At 37.2% G+C, this 12,813-nt stretch overlaps 1 protein-coding gene across 4 annotated transcripts in view; it reads left to right on the top strand.

Moving 5' to 3' along the window:
* Positions 1 to 12,813, top strand: part of LOC118933274 (24-hydroxycholesterol 7-alpha-hydroxylase) — a 90,988-nt gene that overhangs the window by 15,651 nt on the left and 62,524 nt on the right. For all 4 annotated transcript variants that reach the window (XM_057494398.1, XM_036927397.2, XM_057494397.1 and 1 more), the window contains exons 3-5: positions 2,872 to 3,046; positions 4,516 to 4,665; positions 5,543 to 5,636. In XM_057494398.1, the coding sequence (XP_057350381.1) occupies positions 2,872 to 3,046; positions 4,516 to 4,665; positions 5,543 to 5,636 (419 nt within the window). The remainder of the gene's footprint in view (positions 1 to 2,871; positions 3,047 to 4,515; positions 4,666 to 5,542; positions 5,637 to 12,813) is intronic.

The raw sequence follows: 12,813 nt of genomic DNA on the forward strand, positions 1-12,813 counted from the left end.
CTTGCTGGATGCCTTGCCCTTCTCTGCTGCATGTGACAGTTACCGGCACTCCTGGAGCAGCCACCAGGTTAGTCCCCTAAGCTGCTGTGTGCAGGGTCTCCGTCAGAGCAGCACGGAGCCCTGCAGGGAGTGGCAGGCACACCAGGTGTGCTCCTCCATGCTAGCGGCGCCCCTACTGGGCAGCTCTGTGCCATCAGCAGCCTTTGGGTCTGGCCCGGGCGGCTGTGCCTTGGGCTGGGATTCCGGTCGGCTGCTGGGAGCGCGCCTGCTCATTCTGGCTCCGCTGCAGGTGCGCGCGGGCCTCTATCGGGCTCCTCTGGCTCCACTGCCACTGGTGTGTGCGAGCCATGCCCAGGCTGTTCAGTCGCACCGCTGCGGGCTTGCACAAGCCTGTCCTGGTCCCTTCTGGTGCCGTTGGTGCACGGATCTGCTCCTGGTCCCTTCCGGCGCTACTGTCCCCGGCACACACTGCCACTCTCCTGCTACTGGGCTGGTGTGTCGGGGTCTGCGCCAGTTGGAGGAACGACTGGCAGGCTGCTTAGTGCTGTGAGGGGCTTCAGAGCTGCACTGCCTTCCCAGGGTTTAGGGCGCCTAGGTTTCCCCGGGATTCCCAGCTGCTGGCTAACTGTGCCTAGACAACTTCGTCCAGCTATGGGGTCCCTGTCTCTTTAAGACTTGCAGAAAGTACTCGCTTTTCTTTTGTCTCAGGGGCGCCGGTTGCATGGAGCTGCCCACAGGTTTTGCTTTTCCATTTCTCTAATATCCAGCACCCCATGCACCTTGTATCTGCGCTCCAGGTGTGGATTTCTAGAGCTGGTTGTTTAGCAATCCTGGGCTTTCACTCCCTCCCCGTTCTGACTCCTTTCTTCCGGCCTGGTTTTGGGGTGGGGAGCATTCGAGTCCCACCTGGCTGCAGCTTGTATCTTACCCCCTTCGTGTGATGTTGAGTTCTCACAGATGTAGATGTATCCTGGCTGTTGTACTGCATCCACTGGTGTCTCTTTTAGGAATAGTTGTATTTATTGTATTTTCATAAATATATATGTTTTGGGGAGGAGATTTCCTATGAACTACTCACGCCGCCATCTTCCCGTGATTCCCCTCAGTGAGCTCTTTAACATGGCCTTTTCTGACATATTCCATAGGGCTATTAAGGTAAGTGGGGCTTGGCTTCATATGCCCTTTCATTCTCCATCCTCAGACTCTGCTGGATTGTACCCTTCAGCATGCTTCCAGTGTGACTGTCTGTCTGCCCTTATTTCTTCCCAGGCTGCAAACGTGAGTGCTGATGCCATTTGTCCTCCCCAGGAAGCAGAGCTGGTTCACTTTGTGCTTGGTTCTTTTCTCTCCTTTCACAGTATCTGTGCTTGCTTCTACAGCCTATGGCTTCTTCCTCTTTGTTTTCTTTTTTTGCTTCTTTCTTAGTTTCTTTTTCATGTAGCCTCTCATGCCATTCTTGCCATTAAGACAGAAAGTTTGTTTTAAAAGCTGTCAGTGATCCAGAGAAGACAAGTAGGGACTCTGTGACATCTTACTACACTGATGAACGGTGACTGCAATAGGGCATGAGGGGGGGACTCGATAATAAGGGTGAATGTAGTAACCACATTGTTTTTCTTGTGAAACCTTCATAAGAGTGTATATCAGTGATATCTTAATTAAAAAAATAGATAAAAATAAAAACTGTCAGTGTTCAATGACATGATTATTTCTTCTCGTTTACATGGAAGTCACAGCATGTTGGTTAATTCTTTAACTAGTGCTTCTTGATAATTGTGGAATTCCACATCAAAGGATATAAATATTTTGAAGGCTTTTTATCTGTAAGTTCACATATCTCTTCATAAAAACACACCAACTTACTCATCTATCAGAGGCATATGGAAATGATCAAGTTTTATTACCTCTACTTACGTAGGCATTTTCATGTTTAAACATTTCTATTTAACAGATTTAACAGATGAAATATGTTAGGATTTACTCAAGGCAGCTCCACATTCCTCTCATATATTCCCCTACCACAGAGAAGATGTATGCTCAGGAAATGTACAAACTATTTTTAATTAACTTACACAAAATATAACCTACAACATAATAATATAATGAAATATAAAATTAAAAATTGTTTTTGAAAAAGTTGCTTTGAAGACAATAATATAGGATGGAAGAAAAATATAAAGGAGTAATGGGTTTAGAAACTCATATATGCTCTTACCACCTCAACCCAACAAGGAATGTGTATCTTGGAGGGAACATGAACACAAATATAAAAGAAACTCTGGAGCCAAAGGTATTCATGGTGTTAGGAAAGATCTCCTGGTAGAAGTGATATTCGAGAAGACACTTGAAGGAGAAATAACAATTAGCAGGAGAAATGTATAGCTTTTAGATGTGGGTGTATAGGGGGAGGAGTGAGGTTGGTCAAGTAGAGAATGCTCTGAGCAGATAAAACAGCTCAATAAAATGCTGGGATATATAAAAGATTGTGTTTTCAAACATGTATGGAGTATAGATTTGGAGGGAAAAGGGACTGGAAATGTCATTGGAGATCTAGAAAGATGGTAGAAGGCCTTGTAAACTGTTAGAGGTAGGAAGCCATGGAAGGTTTTAAGTATGGAAATAAAATCACTAGATTTGTGTTTCCCAGAGGCCCTCTTTGTCACCCACTTATAGATCATCCCTTAAAGTGAATCATCCTACAGAATTTTAGTAGCTCACAGTCTTGGTGGAATCTTCACCTGCTTTTTTGCAGGAGGTGATTTTATGTACTAGAAGATCTAGTCTCTACTGACTAAGTAACAGTAAAGGTATATTGACTCTTTGTTCTAAAGAATTGTTGCTTCTTTTGAAAATAAATTTCTCTGTTTACAGCATCAATTCCAAAAAATATATTTTTAAAACTGCATGAAAAACTTTATATTGTGATGAAAGGGAAAATGGGGGCTTTCAACCTATATCAATTCACTGAACAACTGTCTGAAGGATTACACGGACAACTGGAGAATTTAGGTGCTCATGGGACGATGGACCTGAACAATTTAGTAAGGTAAATAGGTACAATTCATATTATTTAATTTTAACCTGTTTTTTTTTTTTTTTTGGGGGGTTTTTTTGAAATAAAAAAGCTTAAAGCCTATACCTTGGATTGCAAAAATTATCTGGTGGATTAATGAAGTCTACCTAACTAGGCAATTGAAAAATTATATTGATCTTTTAAATTCTAATAAATGGACAATTTTCAGTTAGCCCTCCAATTTTAAAGCAAGCAAATACACCAAGACAATCATTTTAATACATTTACAGTAATTTCTCCTTAGTCATTCCATACAATTGTGTAGGCTTTACACAGATTTACCTCTCAATTGTCACGCATCTGTCAGAATTTTCTATTGTGTTCAATATCACAATTCAGTGTAATCTGTGATTATTAGGACAAGTGGACATTGAAAGGGCATGGGTGAGGAAAGTTTCATAATGTAGATAACAAGGGGCCAGGTTGTGTTTGTAAGACTTGACAAGGTGGCTAACTCACATCAGTGTGGGCCTCAAGACTGAGCCAGCGTCCTCCTAGAGGCAGATGCCGAGAGACAGGTGAGACAGGGAAGCGCAGTGGAGGGATCCTGGGAGCACTCTGCCACCTTCTGAAGCTTTCTGGCAAAGGTAAGGGCTGGGCATAGAGCCATGAAAAAAACTCCATATGCAGAAGGAGGTTTGGTAAACTGATCCATGTCAGTGGGATACTGGGCCGCTGAAAGCAGAGTTTCACGGTTCAGACTCATAACACAGAACTACATTTAATGCGTTGTTAGAGGTCCAGAAAGAGAGGAAAAAGCAAAAATGAAAACAAGCAAGCAACTAAACTGTTAGCATGCCCAACATATAGCAAAATGCAGCAAGTTCTCGAGTGTCTTTTGGGGAAGGAGATCCTGAAAAATTTCTAGTGAGGAAGGGATGGTAAATAAAAGTGTTACTAATCTAGAGTTAATTATCTAGTATTAGTGTTACTAATCTAGAGCATAATAACAATCTTTAATACTCTTTTACTTAAATATACCACAGTGATCATTTTAGTCACATATTTATTGAAGATAGGCACTATATTTCAATATGTAATAGTTCAATATCGACAGTACTTCAATAAAAAATACACGATAGTTCAGATTTATAGGTCCTGTGAGATATTAGGAAATTTGGTGATTAATATTACCCTTGATTCTTTGATCATTTTTTGTTGCTGTCTAAAGGCATGGTCTTCATCTTAGTTATGGTTGTTACTATTTGCTAAATAAATCCTTGTTGAAATTATATTGAATCAATATATTTCTGTGTGTCATCTCACACTTGTCCAAAGTAGGCAAATATTAAAACCTCTTAAGAGTGACTTTTTCCCAAAAGAATATATGTCACATTCCTTATCTATGTCTAATACATGTCTACTGATAATGCCCTCTTCTGTACCCTGTGCCTCTCTTCTTTGGTCATTGGGTCTGAATTTTTATGTTTTTCTCTTTGCAGACATCTCCTTTATCCAGTCACAGTGAATGCACTCTTTAAAAAAGGTTTGTTTCCCACAAATGAAAAGAAAATCAAGGAGTTCCATCAACATTTTCAAGTTTATGACGAAGGTTTTGAGTATGCATCCCAGATACCAGAATATCTCCTAAGGTAGAAAGTTGTTCCTTATCATTAATTCTTTGACTAAGCTCCTCTCCACAACTCATACATTTCTCTTATTTCTCTGTTTTAAGTAGATATAACAACAATTTAAGTGGAAGAGACAGAAGCTATTTCTTATGACCAGTTTGTTTTTGGTATGTGTGGGAATTGAGGGAGGAAAAAGAAGAGAGGTACATTATTTCCTTTTTCATTTATTTTGAGGAGCAAAAGTGAGAGAAAGAAAATTAGAATGAAATTAATTTATTTTGAGGCCTTTTATTCCATTTATAGCTTATTCTTATCACTTTGATTGTGACAGTTTGGAACTGTGCTGAATCATTAAGGTGACCAGTCTCAGAATCAGACATGGTTGTCCTTATTCCCTCTGAGGCAAAGTAGGTTTGACCAAATGTATTTCTCATCACTGGCTCAGATAAATGTTCATAAATGGTTCAAATGCAAAGTAACACATAATTTTTTAATTTATAGGCAGTTGGTCTACAATGCTGACTGATCTGAAAAGATTAGAAAGATCATAGCCAGTTTACTTTACCTGACTTAACCCAGCAATGGGTCACTGTGCTAGTTTTTCATCCTCCTACAACTAACGACAGCCAGAGTAAAAATAGACCAAGCAAGCCATGGGTCCCATTTTCTTATTCAATGCTAATCCTATAGGAGGCCAAAGATTTACTTGCAGGAGCAACTAAAATGTGGCTGCTCTGCCCCCTCAATTTTTCTGGTGAACTAGTAAGTCAGTTAAAGTTCTAGCTGCAGATGAAGAAATTTGCAGAAATAATTATATAAGCATTCCTATTTTTATGCTGTGACTTATTACTCCTAAAGTGCTTTCAGATTACTTTATACACAAATTTTTTCTCACTAGAAACTGGTCAAAATCCAAAAGGTGGCTTCTAGCATTTCTTGAGAAAAACATCCCAGAAATAAAAACACACAAATCCACAAAAGATAATTCCATGGTAAGTATTCCTTAGAATTTTTCACTAAAATATATTAGATGATAACATTAATTAAAATTGTTAAAAATATATTTTTTCTAAAGTCATGAGATTAACTAGATACCATCTTTTGTTCCAAGTACTGTATTGGACACTTATATACATAATTTTGTGATTATATCCTCAAAACAGTGAAGTAGGTATTAATCCTCTTCTGTATAAGAAAAAACCAAGGCTACAGACAACAAATAAAATAGTTGTAAGGTTTTTTTATTGATTATATGTTGTACAGTTGGTTGTGCCAACAGTGATAGGTGGGAGTTAATGGCAAATTAGACAAGAATAATAAAGCTCCACAAAGTAGACTTTGTTCTTGAGGCCACTGCCAATAATTGCTTCTCCAAGTACAAGAAGGTAGTATAATTTAAAAAACAAGGCCCTGGCAATCACTGTGCCAAGTGTCCTAGATCTGTGGTTCTTCACGTGTGGACCCTAGACATATGGTAGCATCATCGCTTGGGAAACAATCCGACACTCTTTGGAGGAGCTCAGCAATCTGTGGTTCAGTAAGCCTTCCAGGTAGTTCTGACACTTGCTAAGAATGGTTCTCAGCCCTGGCTGCTGGTTTAGACTCTCTGAGATCACCTCAAAACTGCCTGATTCTCCAGACCCACTCTCAGAGAGTGGGATTCATTTCGTCTGGACCTCCTGTGCTCAGATCCAATCACCAGGTGCATGGCTGTGGTACCTAACCTCTGGGCCTCCGTTTTGTCACTGACCTCAGACAGGTGTGGGAAATAAGTTATTATTTGGAAAGCATTTAGAACTTAATAAGGACTTACACAAGAGTTTGCCATTATTCTTATCACTGAAACACTTGAGGTTTTTAGTACTTAAAGATGGTAGCAAATGTTTTTGTTTGCTATAGTTAGTATAGCAAGAGTCATTACAGACAACTCTGCTTAACACTGGAGAGCAAAATTACTTTAGGAAAAAAGGAGTATGTGAACATCTAAGTATCTCCCTCCTGAATAAAGGGAATAGAAAGCCATAGTGGAATTACCTCCATTGACAAGCTTTGTTTCATTAAGGATTCTATTTTGTAAACAGACTCAAACACACATTTTTATTTGCATTATTTTCCAGAATTTAGGGGTAAAGCCACATTTGTAAAAAGCTGCATCTAATAGATCTATAATCTATGGGCCTAGCAAATCAAGTTTTTAATGCCCCAGCTAAAACTCCCTACTAAATAACATTTATTTTATTTTTTTACCCTGAAGAAATGAGGCATTTTTAATCATAGGTACTTCAACTCCTTATTGGAATAAAGACAAATTTCAATTTTGCTGAAGCTAATCCAGTGTTTAAGATTTGAGGACAGAATTCAGTTTGAACATTCAGGAACAATTTAACTTCATTTTTAATGTATCACTGCCGTTTTCCATCAGTGTTCATACTGAGTTTTTATTTTTTTAACATGGGCTAAGAAGGAAATAAAAGATTCTTTTGCCTTCTATTTCATAAGTAAATTTCAATGGCCTAGTTAAGCAGAAGACTAGAAGTTCTTTTTTTAATATCACACACACATTTATCACACCATAAGCATCAAATGTGGTAATTTCACCATGTTATACTAGATATCTATTAAACCAGTATTTTCACTTAAAATTAAGGCTGTACTACAGAATATCATATCCAAACAATGAAATACATCTATAGGATTTCTCATGAGATATACTCTTTGTGTTATAACCACTTATACTGTAAGTATGAAAGAAACCAGCAAATGAAATTTAAACTTAAATTACTTTGAATTCTGTGAATCCATTATTATGAAAACAATAAGACATCACTAATGTTTATGCGGTGCTTGCTCTGTGCTAGGCATAGTGTTATACATTTCACAAATACATTACTCCTCTATTTTTCACAACAGCTTTAACCCAGAAAACTGGGGATTATTAAAACCAGAAAGCTTAATTACTTAAGCTTAGAGTTTAGAGTGGTTAGTCACTTCTGAAATGTTTACATGCCTTTTATTAAGTAACAGCAGCAGCCTCTCATGTATTTTCTTTGATAGTGATTTAATAGTTATTTTCTGAGTCATAGTATCCAAAGCAAAGCTGTTACATTACGGTACAATGCAGTTTCTGTACCATGTACAGGTACCATGAGAGTTATGGGTTGTGTCTCTAATGGAGCAGCACAGCATAGTAGCTAAAAGTGAGCTCCAGAGCCAGACAAGGTCACAGGGTCTGAATTCCAGCTCAACCACTGGAAAAGTTCCCTAACTTAATCATGCTTCATTTTCCTCAAATGTAGAATGGCGAGGAAAATAATATCTACTACTTGGAGTTGTGAGGATCACATGGTTAAAAACTTGTAACGCACTAAAAAATGTACTTGCCTTAGCAAGCAATGGCTAATCATTAGCTACCATTATTTCTGTTGCATAAACCTGAACTATGTAAGATGCAAACTGTATGAGTAACTTAATGAAAATGTTTCATGTCTGAAATTCTTCCTTGTGATGGGGAATGACCATTGGCAAAGACAAATCTGGGGGAAATCCGCTGATGCAGAAAATGTCTGAAAGAAAGTAGGTAGAAAAAAACTGAGAAATACTTGTCAAGTTCACAGTCCAGAGGCAAAGACTCACTAAAAGACTTGAGACCTAATCATAGGACCATAGAACACTTCCCCTCCCTCCCACACCTCACCACCACATTTCTAAAGGCCTGTTGACAGCAATCCCTTTTACCCAGTACAACATGTCTGGCTATCGAGAAAAAAATACAAGACACACCAAAAGGCAAAAAATAGAATTTGAAGAGGTGGAGCGAACATCAGAAACAGGCATAGCAGGGACTTATCAAGCATTATCAGACTGAGACTTTAAAACAACTATGACTGATATGCTAAGGGCTCTAATGGATAAAGTAGACAGCATGCAAGAACAGATAGTCAATGCAAGCAGAGAGGTAGAAATCCTTAGAAAGAACCAAAATGAAATGCTAGAGATAAAAGACATTGTAACAGAAATGAAGAAATAAAGAATACCTTTGATGGCCTTATTAGTAGCCTGGACAGAGCTGAGGAAAGAATCTCTGTCCTAGATGATGTATCAATTAAATCCTTGAGAACTGAAAAATGAAGAGAAAAAAAGACAAAAAAAAGAACAGAATACCCAAGAACAACTACAAACTGTGTGACATATATGGAATGGGAACACCAGAAGGAGAAGAAAGAGAAAAAGGAACAGAAGAGATGTTTTACATAATAATGATTAAGAATTCCCCCAAATCAACGTTAGACACCAAACCAAAGATCCAGAAAGCTCAGAGAACACCAACCAGATAAATATGAAAAAACTGCACCTCAGCATATCAGAAATTACAGTTTTAAATTACAGAAAGTAAAAAAGAAAAAATCCTGAAAGAAGCTAGAGAAAAAAAACATAATACCTGTAGAGGAACAAAGGTAAGAATTATACCTAATTTCTCCTAAGAAGTCATGCAAGCAGTGAGAGTGGAAAGAAATATTTAAAGTGTTGAGAGAAATATACCACCCACTTAGAATTCTGCACCCTGTGAGATTATCCTTCAAAACCAAAGGAAAAATAAAAGTTTTGTCAGACAATCAAAAATTAAGGGAATTTGTTGCTATAGAACTGCCTTACAAGAAATGTTAAAAGGAGTCCTTCAGAGAGAAGGAAAATAATAAAGGTCTGAAACTCAGATCTACATAAAGAAAAGAAGAGCATCAAAAAAAGAAATAAGGTGAAATAGGAATTTATTTTTCTTATTCCTAATTGATCTAACAGGTAACAGTTGTTCAAATAATAGCAACAATATTTTCAATTATGTATGCTTATGTATTTTATATATATATATATATATATATATATACTTATGTGTACATATAGGTGTAATGGGTGATAGCAATGACACAGGAACAGGAGGAGGAATTACAGTTTATTTTGTTATTGTGAAGTACTCATACTACCCATGAAGTGGTAGAGTATTAATTAAAAATGGACTTCAATTAGTTGGAAATGGGTATTGCAAACTCTAGGGCAACCACCAATAAAATTTAAAAAGCTATAACTGATATGCTAAGAAAGAAAAGAAAATGGAATCATATAAAATGCTCAGTTAAAACCATAAAAGGCAGAAAAAGACTGGAAGACAGAAGTAGGAACAAAGAATAAGAAACAAATACAAAAAGTAACAAATGTAGTAGATACTATCCAACTACATCAATAATCTCTTAGCAATTAAAAGACAGAGATTACAGAATGGATTAAAAACATGACCCAACTATATGTTGCCTACAATAAAACCACTTTAAGAATAAAGACACTATAAGTTAAAAGTAAATGGATGTAGAAAAATGTACTATGCTAACACTAGACAAAAGAAAGCAGGAATAACTATATTAGTTTCAGACTGAGCAGACTGTTCAAAGAAAGGAGAGCTGTGAGCAATAAAGGGCATTACATAGTGACAAAGCGGTCAGTCCTCCACAAAGACATAAAATTTCTTAATGTGTATGTGTCTGGTAACTTAGTTTCAAACTTCATGAGGCAAAAACTGATAGAACGTCCAGGAAATAAAAGAATCCACAATCATAGTTGGAGTCTTTCACAACCTTTTCTCAGAAATGGACACATGCAGTAGGCAGAAAATCAGTAAGGTCATGGTTGGACTCAACGCCATCAATCAACTGGATATAATTGGCTTATATAGACTACTTCAACAACAGCATTTTTCTCAAGCTCACATGGAACATTCACCAGCATAGACCACATTCTGGGCCATTAAACACGCATTAGCAAATTTAAAATTATAGAAGTCCTATAATGTCTGCTTTCAGACCACATTGGAATTAAACTAGAAATCAGAAGCAGAAACACAACTGGAAAATCCCAAGATATGTGGAAATTAAACAACACTTGGGTCAAAGAATGACTGTCAAGAGAAATTAAAAATATTTTGAAGCACATGAAAATGAACACATATTAAAATTTATGGGAGGTAGTGAAAGCAGTGCTTGGGAGGAAATATATAGCATTGATTGCATATGTTAGCAAGAAAGAGATATAAAATCAATAATCTAAGTTTCCACTTTAAGAAACTGAAAAAGAAGAGCAAAGTAAACTCAAAGAAAGAACAAGAAAAAAATAAGAATTAGAAAAGAAACCAATGAAATTGAAAACAGGAAATCAATAGAAAAAAAATCAATGAAATAAAAAGCTGGTTCTTTGAAAAGATCAATAAAGTCAGTAAGCCTCTAGCCAGGCTAAGTAAGAAATAAAGAGAGACAACACAAATTACTAATATCAGAAATGAAATAGGAGGACATCACTACAGATCCCATGGAAATTCAAAGGATAATAAAGGAATACTTTGAAAAACTCCATGCCCACAGATTTGATAATCTAAATGAAATGGACCACCCCTTGAAAGACATAATCTGCCAAAACTCACACAAAAAGAAATAGATGATCTGAGTAGGTCTGGTCCGAATATACTAAGGAAATAGAATCAATAATAATTTTCCAAAACTGAAAGAACCAGAACCAGGTAGGTTCACTGATGAATTCCACCAAACATTTAAGGAAAAGTTTTTACCAATTCTCCACAATCTCTTTCAGAGGATAGAAGCAGAGGGAATACTACCTAACTCATTCAATGAGGCTAGCATTACCATAATACCAATACCAGACAAAGACATTATTAGAAAAAACTACAGTTCAATCTCTCTCGTAAACATAGATGAAAAATTTTGAACAAAATATTTGTAAATCACATTCAAAAAAGTATTAAAAAAATACACCCTGATCATAACGGGATTCATCCCAGGTATAGAAGATTGACTCAACATTCCAAAATCAATTGATGTAATCCATCACAATAATAAACTAAAAAAAGAAAAATCACATGATATTATCAATAGATGCAGAAAAAACATCTGATAAAGATCTAATATTTATCCATTCGAGGTAAAAGCTCCTAGTAAACTAGGAATAAAAACTCAATTTGATAAAGATCATCTACTAAAATCTCACAGCTAACACCATACTTAATGGTGAAGAAATGAAACTTTCCCAGTATGATTTGGTACAAGGCAAGTGTGATATTGTGATTTATAACTATAAATACATATTCGGTCTTAGTCCCCATTTCTGGTACTGAGCTACTAAAACCCTTAGAATTTCTTAAGTGTTGAGAGCTGTGTGTCTTTTGTTACATTAATGAGGCAACTTTTGGAATGCCCCTGGGTTGTCTAAGGATGAAAGGTCAGTTGCCAGAGGAGCCAATCATGTGATTAGTTAGAACTAAACCTTCTAACCTATGAGGAGGAGAAAGGGGCTGGAGGCTGAATCAATCATCAGTGGCTAATAATTTAATCCATCATGCCTATGTAATGAATCCTTTATAAAAACCCCAAAGTACAAGGTTTGTAGAGCTTCTGAGTTGGTGAACTTGTGGAGATTTGGACGGAGTAGTGCACTTGGAGAACGCATAGAAGCTCCACACCCTTCCTCCATACCTTGCCCTACATATCCTTTCTATCCAGACATTCACCTGTATCTTTTATCATATCCTCTTATAATAAACAGGTAATCCAGTAAATAAAATGTTTCTCTGAGTTCTGTGAGATGCTCTAGAAAAATCTAACCTAAGGAAGGGGTTGTGAGAACCTCTGATTCATATAGCCAGTTGGTCAGAGTGCAGAAGACCACCTGGACTTGTGACTCTTGTGAAGTCCAAAGATGGGGTAATTGGAATCTGCAATCCACAGCCAGTCAGAAGCACAGGTAATAGCCTGGGTTTGTGACTGGTACCTAAAGCAGGGTAGTAGGGAGAGGCAATCCTGTAGGACTGAACCGTTAACCTGTAGAACTTGATGCTACCTCTGGGTAATGTCAGAGTTGAGTTGAATTGAGTTGAATTATAGGACACCCAGAAGGTGTCTCAAGCATTATTTTTTGGTGTATGGAAATCAGTACGGGAACCCATTTAGCAGGAATTCCCCTCTCATCACCCTTTTTCAACAAGTACTGGAAGACCTTGCTAATGCAGTATGGCAAGAAAAGGAAATAAAAGTTATACAGATTGAGAAGAAAGATATAAAACTGTCTTTGTTCACAGATGTCATGATAAAAATAGAAAGTCCAGAAGGATTGACA

Source organism: Manis pentadactyla, chromosome 16 (assembly GCF_030020395.1).
Source record: "Manis pentadactyla isolate mManPen7 chromosome 16, mManPen7.hap1, whole genome shotgun sequence".
Taxonomy (NCBI): domain Eukaryota; kingdom Metazoa; phylum Chordata; class Mammalia; order Pholidota; family Manidae; genus Manis; species Manis pentadactyla.